The 11706-nt window shown below is 55.0% G+C and overlaps 1 protein-coding gene across 2 annotated transcripts in view; it reads right to left on the bottom strand.

The window, feature by feature from the left end:
- Positions 1-11634, bottom strand: part of PTGS1 (prostaglandin-endoperoxide synthase 1) — an 18228-nt gene extending 6594 nt beyond the window's left edge. The window contains exons 1-7 of one of the 2 annotated variants that reach the window (XM_031017891.2): positions 11513-11634; positions 11327-11419; positions 4848-4964; positions 4339-4479; positions 3993-4136; positions 1507-1688; positions 915-1395 (exon numbers count right to left, since the gene is read on the bottom strand). In XM_031017891.2, coding sequence (XP_030873751.2) covers positions 1123-1395; positions 1507-1688; positions 3993-4136; positions 4339-4479; positions 4848-4964; positions 11327-11419; positions 11513-11606 — 1044 coding nt within the window. In that variant the 5' untranslated portion in view covers positions 11607-11634 and the 3' untranslated portion in view covers positions 915-1122. Of the gene's footprint in view, positions 1-914; positions 1396-1506; positions 1689-3992; positions 4137-4338; positions 4480-4847; positions 4965-11326; positions 11420-11512 lie in introns of those variants that run through there. The other variant, XM_081803536.1, reaches the window with a different exon arrangement.
- Positions 11635-11706: the final 72 nt, after the last annotated feature.

Below are 11706 nucleotides of genomic sequence, written 5' to 3'. Positions count from 1 at the left end.
AAAAAAAAAACCAAAAACCCAAATTTAGTATCGTGCCCTGGCTTCAAACCCTTCCAAGTTCTCTCTCGGCTCTTGGTAGAAACTGGAAATCCTAAACACGCCCCAGAGGTGTTCTCCACCCTCGCCCCGCAGTCATTCAGGGGCCAGCCAGCCCTGCTTCCCTGAATTCCCTCACTCCCTCTGAGCCTTCTCCTCTCCAAGTCCAGGCACTGGCCGCCTACAAAGCCCATCCCCTGCTCTGGGCCTCCTGAACTCCGCCTCATCCTCCCTGCAGCTCTTACTTTCTCTGACCTTCCTAGGGAAGCCTGCCCCATCCTGGGAGCTGTCTCATGGCTTCTCCCTAGTGGGTGAGAAGTCTCCAAATATGGCAGCTTTTTCATTCAGTCAATCAATACGCTACTACATGCCAAGTACTGGTCTTCGCCTTAAAGCTTCAGCAGAGCACGTTTTGCTTGGGTTTTGGTTTGTTTAGATTTGTGAGGTCCGATATGGCAGCCACTAGTCACCTACAGCTGCTGAGCACTAGAAACGCGGCTGGTGTGAATGAAGAACTGAATCTGTAACGTTATTTACTGTAGATTTCAATTTGAAAACTGATCCTTCAGCAACTGGAAAATCTTTAAGTATGCTCAGAACAACCTGGGCCCGTGAGTCTACTTTTCAGCTGTAACTTTATGAAATCTGAACACAGATCGGATATCCCCAGTGAAAAGTTGGCATCCAAAGTGAAATGTGCTGTGAATATAAAATATAGATCAGATTTCAAAGATCTAGCATGAAAAAAAAAGAATGTGAGATATTTTATTAATAATTTCTGTATTGATTCCACATTGAAATGATAATCTGGCTAAACATGGGGTTAAATAAAATAAATTATTAAAATCCATTTCACCTGTTTCTTTTTACCTTTCTTAATGTGACCACCAGAGAAATTTTAATGACGTATGTGGTTCATGTTATATTTCTAGTGCTAGTGCAGACAGAAGCTGGCACCCTAGTGTTTGGGTGTGGACCCTGATGGGCTGTGAGTTCCTGTGAGGTCAGGGCCCATTAACTCTCATGGTCACTGCTCAGTCACCTCCGCCAGGCACATCATAGTGTCCAAATGATATGGAGGGAAATTCAGTGTATATATGCAGACTGGAACTGTCCATCTCCTATCAAGACCCAAAGTCTACCTCCCAGGAGAACATGAGAGGCCATGTCTGCTCCTGGCCTGCACCTTCTCCCAGGGTTCATTGTCTCTCCTCCTCTGCCAGGGAAGACCACGGGAGGCCTCTCCCACTGCCCCATCCGCAAGCCCAGCACTACCTGGTACTTGAGTTTCCCATCCTTAAAGAGCCGCAGCTGATACTGACGTTCCAGGTTGTCCCCATAAATGTGGCCGAGATCTACCTGAGGACAGAAAGGGGGTCTACTCAGATCACCAGGTGTTGCCTCAGCAGCGATGACCTGCACGTGCTAAGTTAGGTCCAGAGAAGTCCTGAGCCCCTCCTAGGTACTCACCCCATGGCCCAAGGCCTTGGTGAAGCCAGGACCCATCTTGCCAGAAGTTTTGAAGAACTGATGGGTGAAGTGTTGTGCAAAGAAGGCGAACATGAGGTTGGAGCCTTGGGGGTCAGGTATGAACTTCCTCCTGAGCAGGAAGCGACGGCCCAGGAGCTGGGCATCTGGCAACTGCTTCTTCCCTGGTTGGGGAGGTGGGAAGGGGCAGTAGCTGCCTCCTGCCTCAGTCTCCCTGCCCCAGGGCCTTCTGGGCTCACCAGACCAAACAGGTCCACACAGGAAGCCCAGAACAGCCTTCCCTCCTACCGGATGGCCCCTTGCACCTTCTCTACCAAAAGACCCTAGAACTATTTACGGGTGAAATGGCATGATATTTGGAATTTGCTTTAAAATACTCCATAAAAAATAAGAGGGATAGATGAAATAAGATTGGCAAATTATGGGTAGTGTTGAAGAGATGGATACATCTCAACTTCTGTGTGTGTTTGCAACTTTGAAAAGGTTAACCAAAAAGAAAGAAGAAAGAAAAGTAAATAAACCAAGAAGAAAGAAAGAAAGAAAGAACTTGGACTCCCTGGCCCTGGAGCAAGGTACCCTGTGTTTGAAACTGGGTGCGCCACCTGCTGACTGTGTGAACATAGAGAATTTGTTTCATCTCTCTGAGCTGCAGTGTCTTCATCTGTAAAATGGGCAAATGATACCTATTTGATGCAGCATTTTGAGGAGTGCATGAGGTAATGTGAGCATGACTGAGAACTGGTGAGATGGGGTCTTGTAAATCAAAGATCAGCAAACTTCAAACTTCTTCTCTAAGAAGCCAGATTGTCAATATTTTAGGCTTTGCCAACATACGAGCTCTGTCACCATCTACTCTGCTTTGCTGTTGTAACAGGAAAACAGTCATAGATGAGACCTAAACAAATGAGTGTGACTAAGTTCTAATAAAACTTTATTCACAAAACAGGCAGTGGACTGGATTTGGGCTGTGGGCTGGAGTTTGTCAACCTATTTTAAATGATGCCAGTCTTTCTGTCTGGGGTAAAGACAATAGGTCATCTTGAAGCAGGTGTCTGTCATCATGAGAATAAGTATTAGGAGACTTCCCTGGGACACCTGGGTGGCTCAGGTCAGTTAAGCGTCTGCCTTTGGCTCAGGTCATGATCATGAGGTCCTGGGATTGAGCCCCCATGTTGGGCTCCCTGCTCAATGGGGAGTCTGCTTCTCCCTCTCCTTCTGCCCCTCCCCCACCACTTGTGCTCAGTCTCACTCACACACTCTCTCTCTCTCTCTCAAATAAGTAAATAAAATCTTAAAAAAAAAAAAAGAGCCTTCCTTAATTATGTTAATGTCAGATGAGTCAGTATCCAATGCTCACACAGAAAGGAATAACTGAATTTTTGTGTTTTGGTAAAGATATCCTTTCATAATACCTCAAGTGAGGCCCAGTGTTGAAGGTTCAAGATCAACAGAACCTCCCTGGATTGAGATGGCCAACTGGTTTCCTCTGGCAGGCAAGGAGATCAAGCACCCCAAAGGAAACTCACCAAAAGGGAAGTTGGAGGGAGTGGTCTGCACCCTATAACCTGGAATCATCCCTCAGGTTGACATTGAGCAAGGACTGGTTCCCGCAAAGTGCTGGCAGAGTCCAGAAACTCTGCAAGACCCAGCTATCTGGTGGAATAGTCATGCTTTAGGTATGGTCTCTAAACATGGGAGTGCAAACCATCAGAGTAGTTAGTGCCTTCGAGACCCAAGGAAGGACATCAATACAAATGCAAGGTTCTGAGCGGGCAAAAACTCAACAACCACAGGGCTGCACCCGACAGCTGTTCGACAGTGACACCATGTGGCAGGAACAGAAGTGATGGCAGTCATGGACCAATGCCCCTCTTGTCCCCTCTGTACTTGAAGCAGACTTCGTGGCTCTGAACTGAGTAAACCCCTGGGTTTTGGGGCAATCGAGGGTGGAGCGGGAAGAGGGACTAGGGAGGAAAGACTCCTGCCAGTGAGACCAAGTGAGGTCTTGGGCAACTAAAGGAAAAAACTCTGACTCTATGTGAAAGCTACACTGAGGAAGCAGGGTAAACTATTTACGTCAGTAAAGAACCAAACACGGAGTTAGCACCCAACAAATAGCATACTACTTCTTTCCTACATTTCAACTTTGAGGTCACCCCCATTCCGGCAGGATCCCACCAGTTCAGGAGACAAGGTTCAAGCAAAGAGGCACCCTGGAAATACAGAAGCACCAGTCTGACTCTGCTCTGGCTTTCTAGGTGATGTCAGCAAGAGTCCCTACCACCCTTTCCTGTCCTCCTTCCCCAACCCTGTCCTTGTCTGTGGTTCTGGATAAGTCATATGTCTTGCCTTGGCCCACCGGTCCGGGAAATGGGTCAATAATTGCTCTTCCGCCTGCTTTTTTCCCAAAGAGAACAGAGCATCTCCTGTGACCCCCAGGCCCAGCCCTCTAACCCCATCTCCGTTACCTTTGGTCCCCATGGGCGTGGGGCAGTCTTGGGGCACAGAGGGCAGAACACGAGTGTAATAGCTCACATTGGAGAAGGACTCCCAGCTGATGTAGTCATGCGCTATGTTGTAGGTGGGGGGGCTGGGGATAAGGTTGGAACGCGCTGCAGGGAAGGGGCGGAAACAGTGGTGACAAGGGGGCTCCCATCCCCAGTCCCACCTCCTTCCCGGCCTCCTCTTGGGTTGGGCTTGTTGAATCTGGCATCATAGTCTCCCCACCCACTGTCCTTATCAGATGCCAAGAATTCCAAGAGCTGGCAAGGTGTCTTGCTCCCCAGATTTGGGGGGGCCCTGCCCTCCACCCACCTGTGAGTACCAGGCGCATGAGCATGTCACGGATGAAGGAGGCATTGATCAACTCCCAGAACCAGCGCCCATGCGTCAGCAGGAAGTGGAGGAAAGAGGGGCTGGGTCGCAGCGAATTCCGGAGCCAGGTCCACAGCTCAGCTGCGGGGGCAGTGGGAGCCAATCAGTCAGGGCCTCCTGGAAGGACCAGAAGTAGCCGGAGGGGAAGATGGGGACTGGAGACAAGGCCAAGATGGAACCAGGTGGAACACAGAGAGCAGGGTAAAGATGGAAGCTCGGGGGAGATGACGCATGACAGAGCCAGAAGCAGATGTGAGGGCAGGGGACAGGGCCAGGGTGTGACGTGGGCCAGGAGGAGAGGCTCAGAGCTCAAAGCCAGGTGAGGAAGGAGGACCGAGCAATGGCCAGGGGCGAGGGCAGGAAGTCGGCGGGGGGGGGGGGCGGTATTGGGACAAGCCCGGGGGAGCAAGGGGGCCAGGACAGGAGTGGGGGCAGGAGGCCCGGCTCACGGATGGTGCAGTTGGGGCCAGAATAGCCCGTGCGGGTGCAGTCACATTGGTAGCGGTCAAGGCCGAAGCGGACACAGATCCCCTGGTGCTGGCATGGGTAGTAACAACAGGGGTTCACTGCAGGGGAGAAGCAGAGATCAGAGACCACTCTAGAGCCACCCCCAAGCCCCGTCCTGCCCCTGATGGGGAAGTGTGGGGCCACAAGTCACAGCTTTGTCCTAACTCACTCAGGGGCCCTCTCTGTTCCCCGAGTCATGCACGGAAGCCCCCGCGGCCCTGCCCTGTTCAGGCCCTGCTCTGGTCTCCAGCCCGTCCCCCCTCCTCCCTGCTGCCATCAGAGTCGGGCAGGGGGAGAGTCCAGACCTCAACTGTGACACCAAGGGTTCGGAAACAGCTGATAAGATGCTGCAGACACAGGCTTCTAGAGCGCTCGCTCACTTCCTGTCAGGTCAGAGCCCAGCAGGGTTTGTGGAGTCCAGAAAAGGGATAAGGAAGGCAGGGTTCTCTCAAACCAGCTACCTGGACACTAGGAAGCCAGGATCGCCCACCTTCCCTCTATTTTTGCAGAAGTGGGGTAGAGCGGGAATCATAATGCCCGCTTGCAGATGGGGAAATTGAGGCCAGACAAGGAGAACCCCACACAGGTCACCCAGCAAGTCACACCAGACCAACTGCCCTTCACTTCCAGCCCACGGTGCCCAGACTTGACAGTCAAGACCAAGGAAAGAAGTTTCCCAGATCCTTGCAGACAAATGGTGGGTTTGAGGGGAGTCCCAGCTGCCTCAGCCCCTGTTCTTGATAGGCCCAGCCTGGGCCCATGTCAGACTGGATTCTGGGCTCTAGGATCTTGAGGAAGGTCAGGGAAAAGGAAACAGGAGAGCTAGGGCTGGAAAAATCTCCTAAGGAGGTGCGTGGAGCTCTGGCATCAGCCCTCCTGCCTCCTGGAGAAATCCCACCAGTAAAGTCCCTCCTGGTGTCTACTCCAGGTCTTGCTGACCACAGCCCCTTTGCTCAAATCCACACTGCTTTAGTGATTCTTCAACAGCAGAGTTAGAGACTTCTCAGAGTTCATTCGGTGTTCATTACAGCTCAGCAAGGGAAACTGAGGCTCAGGGAGAGGTGGAGGCTTGGCCAAGGACAGAGAACAGAGCTGGGCCTCCTGCAGACCCAGGTCTCCTGGATCCCGGCAGGGACTGCTTCCCTGGCCTCACACAGAAAACACCAGACTCCCTCGAGCAAACACATTTCCTCATCTAAGCTCAGAGCCAACATTACAGGGAACTCCTATCCTTTGTACAACTGATTATTGGGGGCCGAGAGGGTAACAACGGACAGCAGAAGGGTGTTGTGACCAGAGGGCATGACCCCAGGCAAGGACTGACAGCAGCACCACATGCCCAACACACACACACACACACACACACACACACACACACACAGAGGCATGCCAGCAAGCAAGAAGAGAACAACAGAAATCATGCAAATAGTTTTGCTTAAGCCCTGGCAACTCCCCACGGCCTCACAATGGCATCTCTGTGGAACCCTGTAGGGATGCAGGAGGAAAGGGCCGACAGGAAGGGGCCTGGACAAAATGGTCTTATCAAGCTGACACAGGCAGACCCAGCAGACAGGACTCAGCCTCCCCTCCCACAGCCACAGGTCCAGAATGCCAAGGAGGGTGAGTGGATAATCCCCCCCAGCTGGCTCAGGGCTCTGGAACTCTCCTCATTGATTCCTCCTGCTCAGGACACGCTGCCCATCTGCCTACCTCACCTGCCCAGGAGCCCCTGGAGCCCCCGCTGCCTGGCTCCCAACCCTGGTGCACAAGGCTAAAAGCCCAGCCCTTCTCTGGGCTGTTTACCCATCCCTACCACAGCAGGGCTCTCCAAAGGACCTCAAGGGGTGTGGCAGCCCCAAGCCTTAGCCCCAAAGCCAAAAGCTCTTCTTCCTTTGCCCAGACTGCTGCTCTTCCTTAACAAACCCCTCCAGGACCACCTGACCCTCCCAGTGGGCTCATGCCTTGCTCACGCCTTGCCTCCTCCAGAAAACCTCCCCTGAATGTCCTTTGCCCTGCTCCATGTTCCCACCCTGATTGTCCTTAACCCGCTCCATGTTCCCACTCAACCTGCTCTTCTCCACCATGAGCTCCCAGGAGAGGGGGCCATACCTCCCCCAGTTTCTCCTCCGTAACACAGGCCACGCATACACGGGGGCTCAACCCAAGTCCTGGAGAGATCCAGCCGCCCAGGGGATGCAGATGTGCTGGCCACAGCTCAACACATGTTTGTGGAGTCAATAAAATGAAGCCAAGAGAATGGTGACCCCAAGCTTGGCCAAAGACACCTCCATCTTCCCAGCCCTGGAAGCTGGCTCCGAGGACTAGCCTGGAAGCTTCCCACTTCCTGCCCTAGAGTTCTGCCCGGGCTCCTGCCCACGTCCCTCTCCTGCCAAGAGAGGCTGTGTCCAGTGGAGGCTCCTCCCTCCCGGACCTGCTGTCCAACTTTCCCTCCCTCCTCCTCCATGATCTTTCTATAAACACCAGCTGCCCTAGGCAAGAAAAACTCTCCCCAGTGAGGACAATGGCTTCCACTGGGGCCCCAGGGGGTCCGGGTGGGCAGAGAGGAGCCTGAGTGCCTCTTCCCCGGCATGAGCCTGACCACACTGGACCGTCACGGTTGCCAGGAAATCCGGGGCTCTAGCAACCACTCCACAGCTTGCAGCCCCCCACACTCTTTATCTGCCCAGCAGTCCCCAGGAGGGTGGATGAGACTCCCTGTGGCACAAAGGAGGGATGTGAGGCTCACTCACAGGAGACTGGCCCCAAGCCCCACAGCTTTGAAGTTGCAGAGCCAAGACTTGGACTCCTTTCTCTTTCCCCCGCTTCTTCCCCCTGGAGGTTCTTAGGCCTGGATTTGGGAAGAGGATGGGGTTGGATCCACGAACTGGGAGTGACCTCAGAGGGATCATCATCCCCTGCCGCAACTAGAGCTCTGGAACTACTCACAAAGAAAGGCTTTCCTTCAGTCTAACTTAAATCTGGCATGCTTTCATGCCAGCTCAGTGCTGGGCTCAGTGGAGGACACCCTGTATAATAAACCATCCAGAAGGAAAACTGGGGAGATGCTGGCTCCGGATCAACCAAGTTCCCGGCACGGGGCCAGGTACCAAGTAGGTGCTGGGGAAATGTATGGAGAGAGTGGCTGCCCTTTACTGGGTGTATGTCTCTGGGCAAAGTGCCTTCCACCCTCTGGGCCTCATTTTTCCTATGTTTCCCAGAAAGGGGATGGAGCAGGCGGGCTCTAAGATGCCTCCTCTTCTGCCTCCCCTTCTTCTCTACTCTGGGTCAAGCATATTGGATCTCCAAATATCTCCATTATTTGCATCACTATGAATCCCCCACCCCATCAGCAGAGAACCTTGCAACTTGCTCTCAATGAATCCTCAAGGCACCCCAGAGGTGGAGTTAGCTGATCAGCCCACTCATCCTGCACACATTCCCACAGATGAGGGCTATCCAGTACTGCCCGGTTCCAGAACTTTCTGTGGATTCAGGCAAGGAAATGTTCCCCAGCCCAGGAGTTAGGGCTCTGGGCACAGTAGGGGAACACGATGTCCTTCAGGATGCAGACGCACCGGGTAGCAAGAGGTTGAGCTGAAATTTCCTAAGAAGAATATTTAGAGAAGCTGCAGGGGCTTGGCAGCCAAAGAGAAAAAAAAGGGGGGGGGGTGCCCTGACTAGCCAGACCTGGGCCCCAGCCCCTACACCCAGCCGAGTCAGCAGCCAGAGGCCAGCCGCCACCACCCCAGGCCCCGACAGCTGGGCCCACAGCTGGAAGAGGCGGCTGGAGAGGAAGCCCCCTCCTGGCCCACAAGCCCAGCTGGTGCTGCAGATACGAGGTGGCAGGCAGTGGGCAGTGGGGAGGCCTGGAACAGCCTGGGGTCCCCCGCCATGTGCCAGGGCTAACTGCCTCAGGACCCTCTTCCTGGCACAGAGCTCTGATTGCCAGGGCATGCCATATCCCTAGCCCAGGAGAGAACACTAAGCCAAGACCAGGGGCTGGATGAACTTGAGCATTAAGACTGCCTTGGCATGGCCTTGCCCTCCAAGCCAGACTCAATCTCCTTCCACACATGAGAAGCCACCTGCCCCCAGAGGAGTCTGCAGCCCTCATCCCCCCGGGGGCCGGCCTCTGCTGTACCTCTGAGGGCACGAACAGGCTCTGGCTTCCTGGGGCAGATGCCCAGGCATCGAGCACCTCAGTTCCCTCACAGACTTGAAGGACAAAGTACAGGCCCTGCACCCAGTTCGTCATCGTTCTTCCCTTTGACCTTGCAGCAGCCCTCCTTAAAGGCTTCCTGGCCTCCAGTCTCAGCCCCAAGTCACCTGTCCGACCCACTGAGTCCTGGCTCCTCACCCACATTCCGAGGCCATTGCCAGCCAGCACGTGCCTCTTGCCCTACTGCTCCCCATGCTCTCCTCTGCCTCCTGAGGTCCAGAGCTTTAGGCTTCAGCTCTGCCGTTGCTTCCATCAGAAAGCCCTTACAGAGTCTCATACTAAAGCCTCACTTTCCGCCACTCACTACCTCCTTCAGGGTCCAAGCAAACATCAGCACATCCGGGAAGCCCTGGGTTCCTCACACTGGAGAGGGACCTGCTCCCTCCCCCGAGCCTCACATACCCTCGTGTGTCCCTCAGTCATGGCCCTGACCCTCTCGGAGAACAGTCTCTTAGCATTTCTGACTCCCTGAGAGATGGTGGGCCCCTCCCAGCGCCGTGCCTCCAAGTCCAGCCAAAAACTTAAATCAAGCCCTTGGGAATGTTTGTGGAGTGAAAAGAATAATTCCACTTAAACACTTATGATATAAAGATAAGTCCAAAAGACAAAAACAAAAGGGCACAGACCAGGGCTCGCTGGGCGTTCATGAACACACAGGAAGACAGGCGGGCCAGCCCTTCGTACCTTGGGGGAGGGGTCGTGGATGGGGCCCCAGAGGAAGTGCTGTGCCGATCCAGGGGCTGACAAGTCCAGTCACTGGGGCAACCTGATCAGCCCCGGGCTCTGCTGCTGGGGTCTCAGATACATGGGCCCTCCCCTCTGGGCCTCAGCTCTCCTTCTCTAGAATGGGGGTGACACATCTCCCTGGCAGGGCTGCTATGAGCACCAAGAAGTGGAGGCCCATAGCAGGGCTTTGTAAACTGTAAAGTGCTGGCCACACGAGCCCTCTTTCTCTTTTTCCCACCCACTGGTCCTTTCCTCCTACCCAAATTCTGGAGCACCTTCCACCTTCTTCCTGGCTTCATCAAATGCCACCCACTCAAACCCTTTCCTCTAGGAAACCTGGTCTGATTCACATCTTTCTTCTCTCCTCTGAGCACCAAATCCTTACCGCAACACAACAGAAAGCTCAGACCCCTCTCCCCACCCCACCCCAGTCCTCTCTTGCCCCCATTTTACAGATAGGAAGTGGAGACCCAGAGAGGGATGGATCATACAGCCAGGTGGCGGAGGAAGCTATGTCCAGGCCTCGCACACCTGCACGCGTGCACACACGCACACATACACATGCCGGCGGTAAGCTGGGGGAGGGAGGCTGGCTGAGAGGGAGGAGCTGAGTTCCTTCACCTGGAACCTGGTACATGCATGGTGGGGGGCAGGAGTGGTGGAATTTTGCTGGATCTGACTTTCCTCATCATCTTCTGGGTGATGAAACCAGGGTCCACGGAGGGGAGTGACGGGGGGGGGTGCTCTCTATGGAAAGACCTTGCAAAGTGCCTAGAGTAAGACAGATCAAGTTCAAACCTTTAGCTCACCATGTGCTGTGTGAGCTAGAGAGAATTATGGCGCCTACCCGAGCCTAAATAACCTGCCCGGGGGGAGGGGGGGACCTCAGAGCTGAGGATTTAAACCTCAGGGGAAGCAACCCAGCTCTGTAAATATATTTCCACCTTGATTCTTTGCCAGAATGACTGGTGTCCCCAGGACCCTCATCAAGGGAGATCTTCTCCCCTGGGGCTGAGAATCCCCATGGGGCCCCAGAAAGTTAGAGGCTGGAGAGACAGAACTTGCCAGAGGGTTTTCCCCCTGGTGCCTGCAGCTTCCTGGGAAAGAGTCCCCCCACTCCGCCCTTCGCCCGCAGAAAACAGCGGGGTTGGTGGGGGGGGGGGAGGAAGGGGCTTGGACAGCTTGGGACCCAGAACAGGTGAGGGAGCTGGAGAGGGGCTGTCCCTTCTCACAAGACCCCAGTCTGCCCTCTCCCCAGAAAACACCCTGTAGCGCCCTAGGCAAGGCCACACACACCCGGGGAGGGGGGGGTCTTCAGAGAGCCCCTCTCCCACCAACAGCCTCAGCGCCCTCCCCCAGCCCGGGCACGGAGAGCAGAAGGGGGAAGCTGGGTCGGCCCCAGGGCAGAGCAGGGGGAGGGGCCAGGCGAGGGCGCAGGGCTGAGGGCTGCCAGGGGGCAAGGAGGGGGCCGCCTACCCGGCGCGGGCGTCCGGGGGTCCGCGGGCAGGACCTGGGGCGGCGGCAGCAGCAGCAGCAGGAGCAGCGGGAACCGGAGCGAGCGACTCCTCCCTGCCGAGTGAGAGAGATTAGCGCGGAGCCTGGCCGTCGAGGCTCCACCCGGAGGCAAAGAGGTTTCCCCGGGGGCATCAGGGTCGGACTCACGCATAGTTCGAGGAGGCTGGTGCGTGTGGGATGCAGGCGGCCGGCTCCTGGGGTGTGTCTCTGCCGGGGAGCTCCGGCCCGTCCCCCCCCCCATTCCCTGGCTCCACCTCTCCAGGCCGCTGTCACCTCGGCAGCGCCGCCGCCCACTTCCTCCGTTCCCGCCCTAGCCAAAACAGTTTATTAATTATTCTGAT

Source organism: Leptonychotes weddellii, chromosome 14 (genome assembly GCF_054177405.1).
Source record: "Leptonychotes weddellii isolate Sample4059 chromosome 14, ASM5417740v2, whole genome shotgun sequence".
Taxonomy (NCBI): domain Eukaryota; kingdom Metazoa; phylum Chordata; class Mammalia; order Carnivora; family Phocidae; genus Leptonychotes; species Leptonychotes weddellii.
Note: the sequence above shows the minus strand (reverse complement) of the source record. Positions and strands in the feature narration are given on the sequence as shown.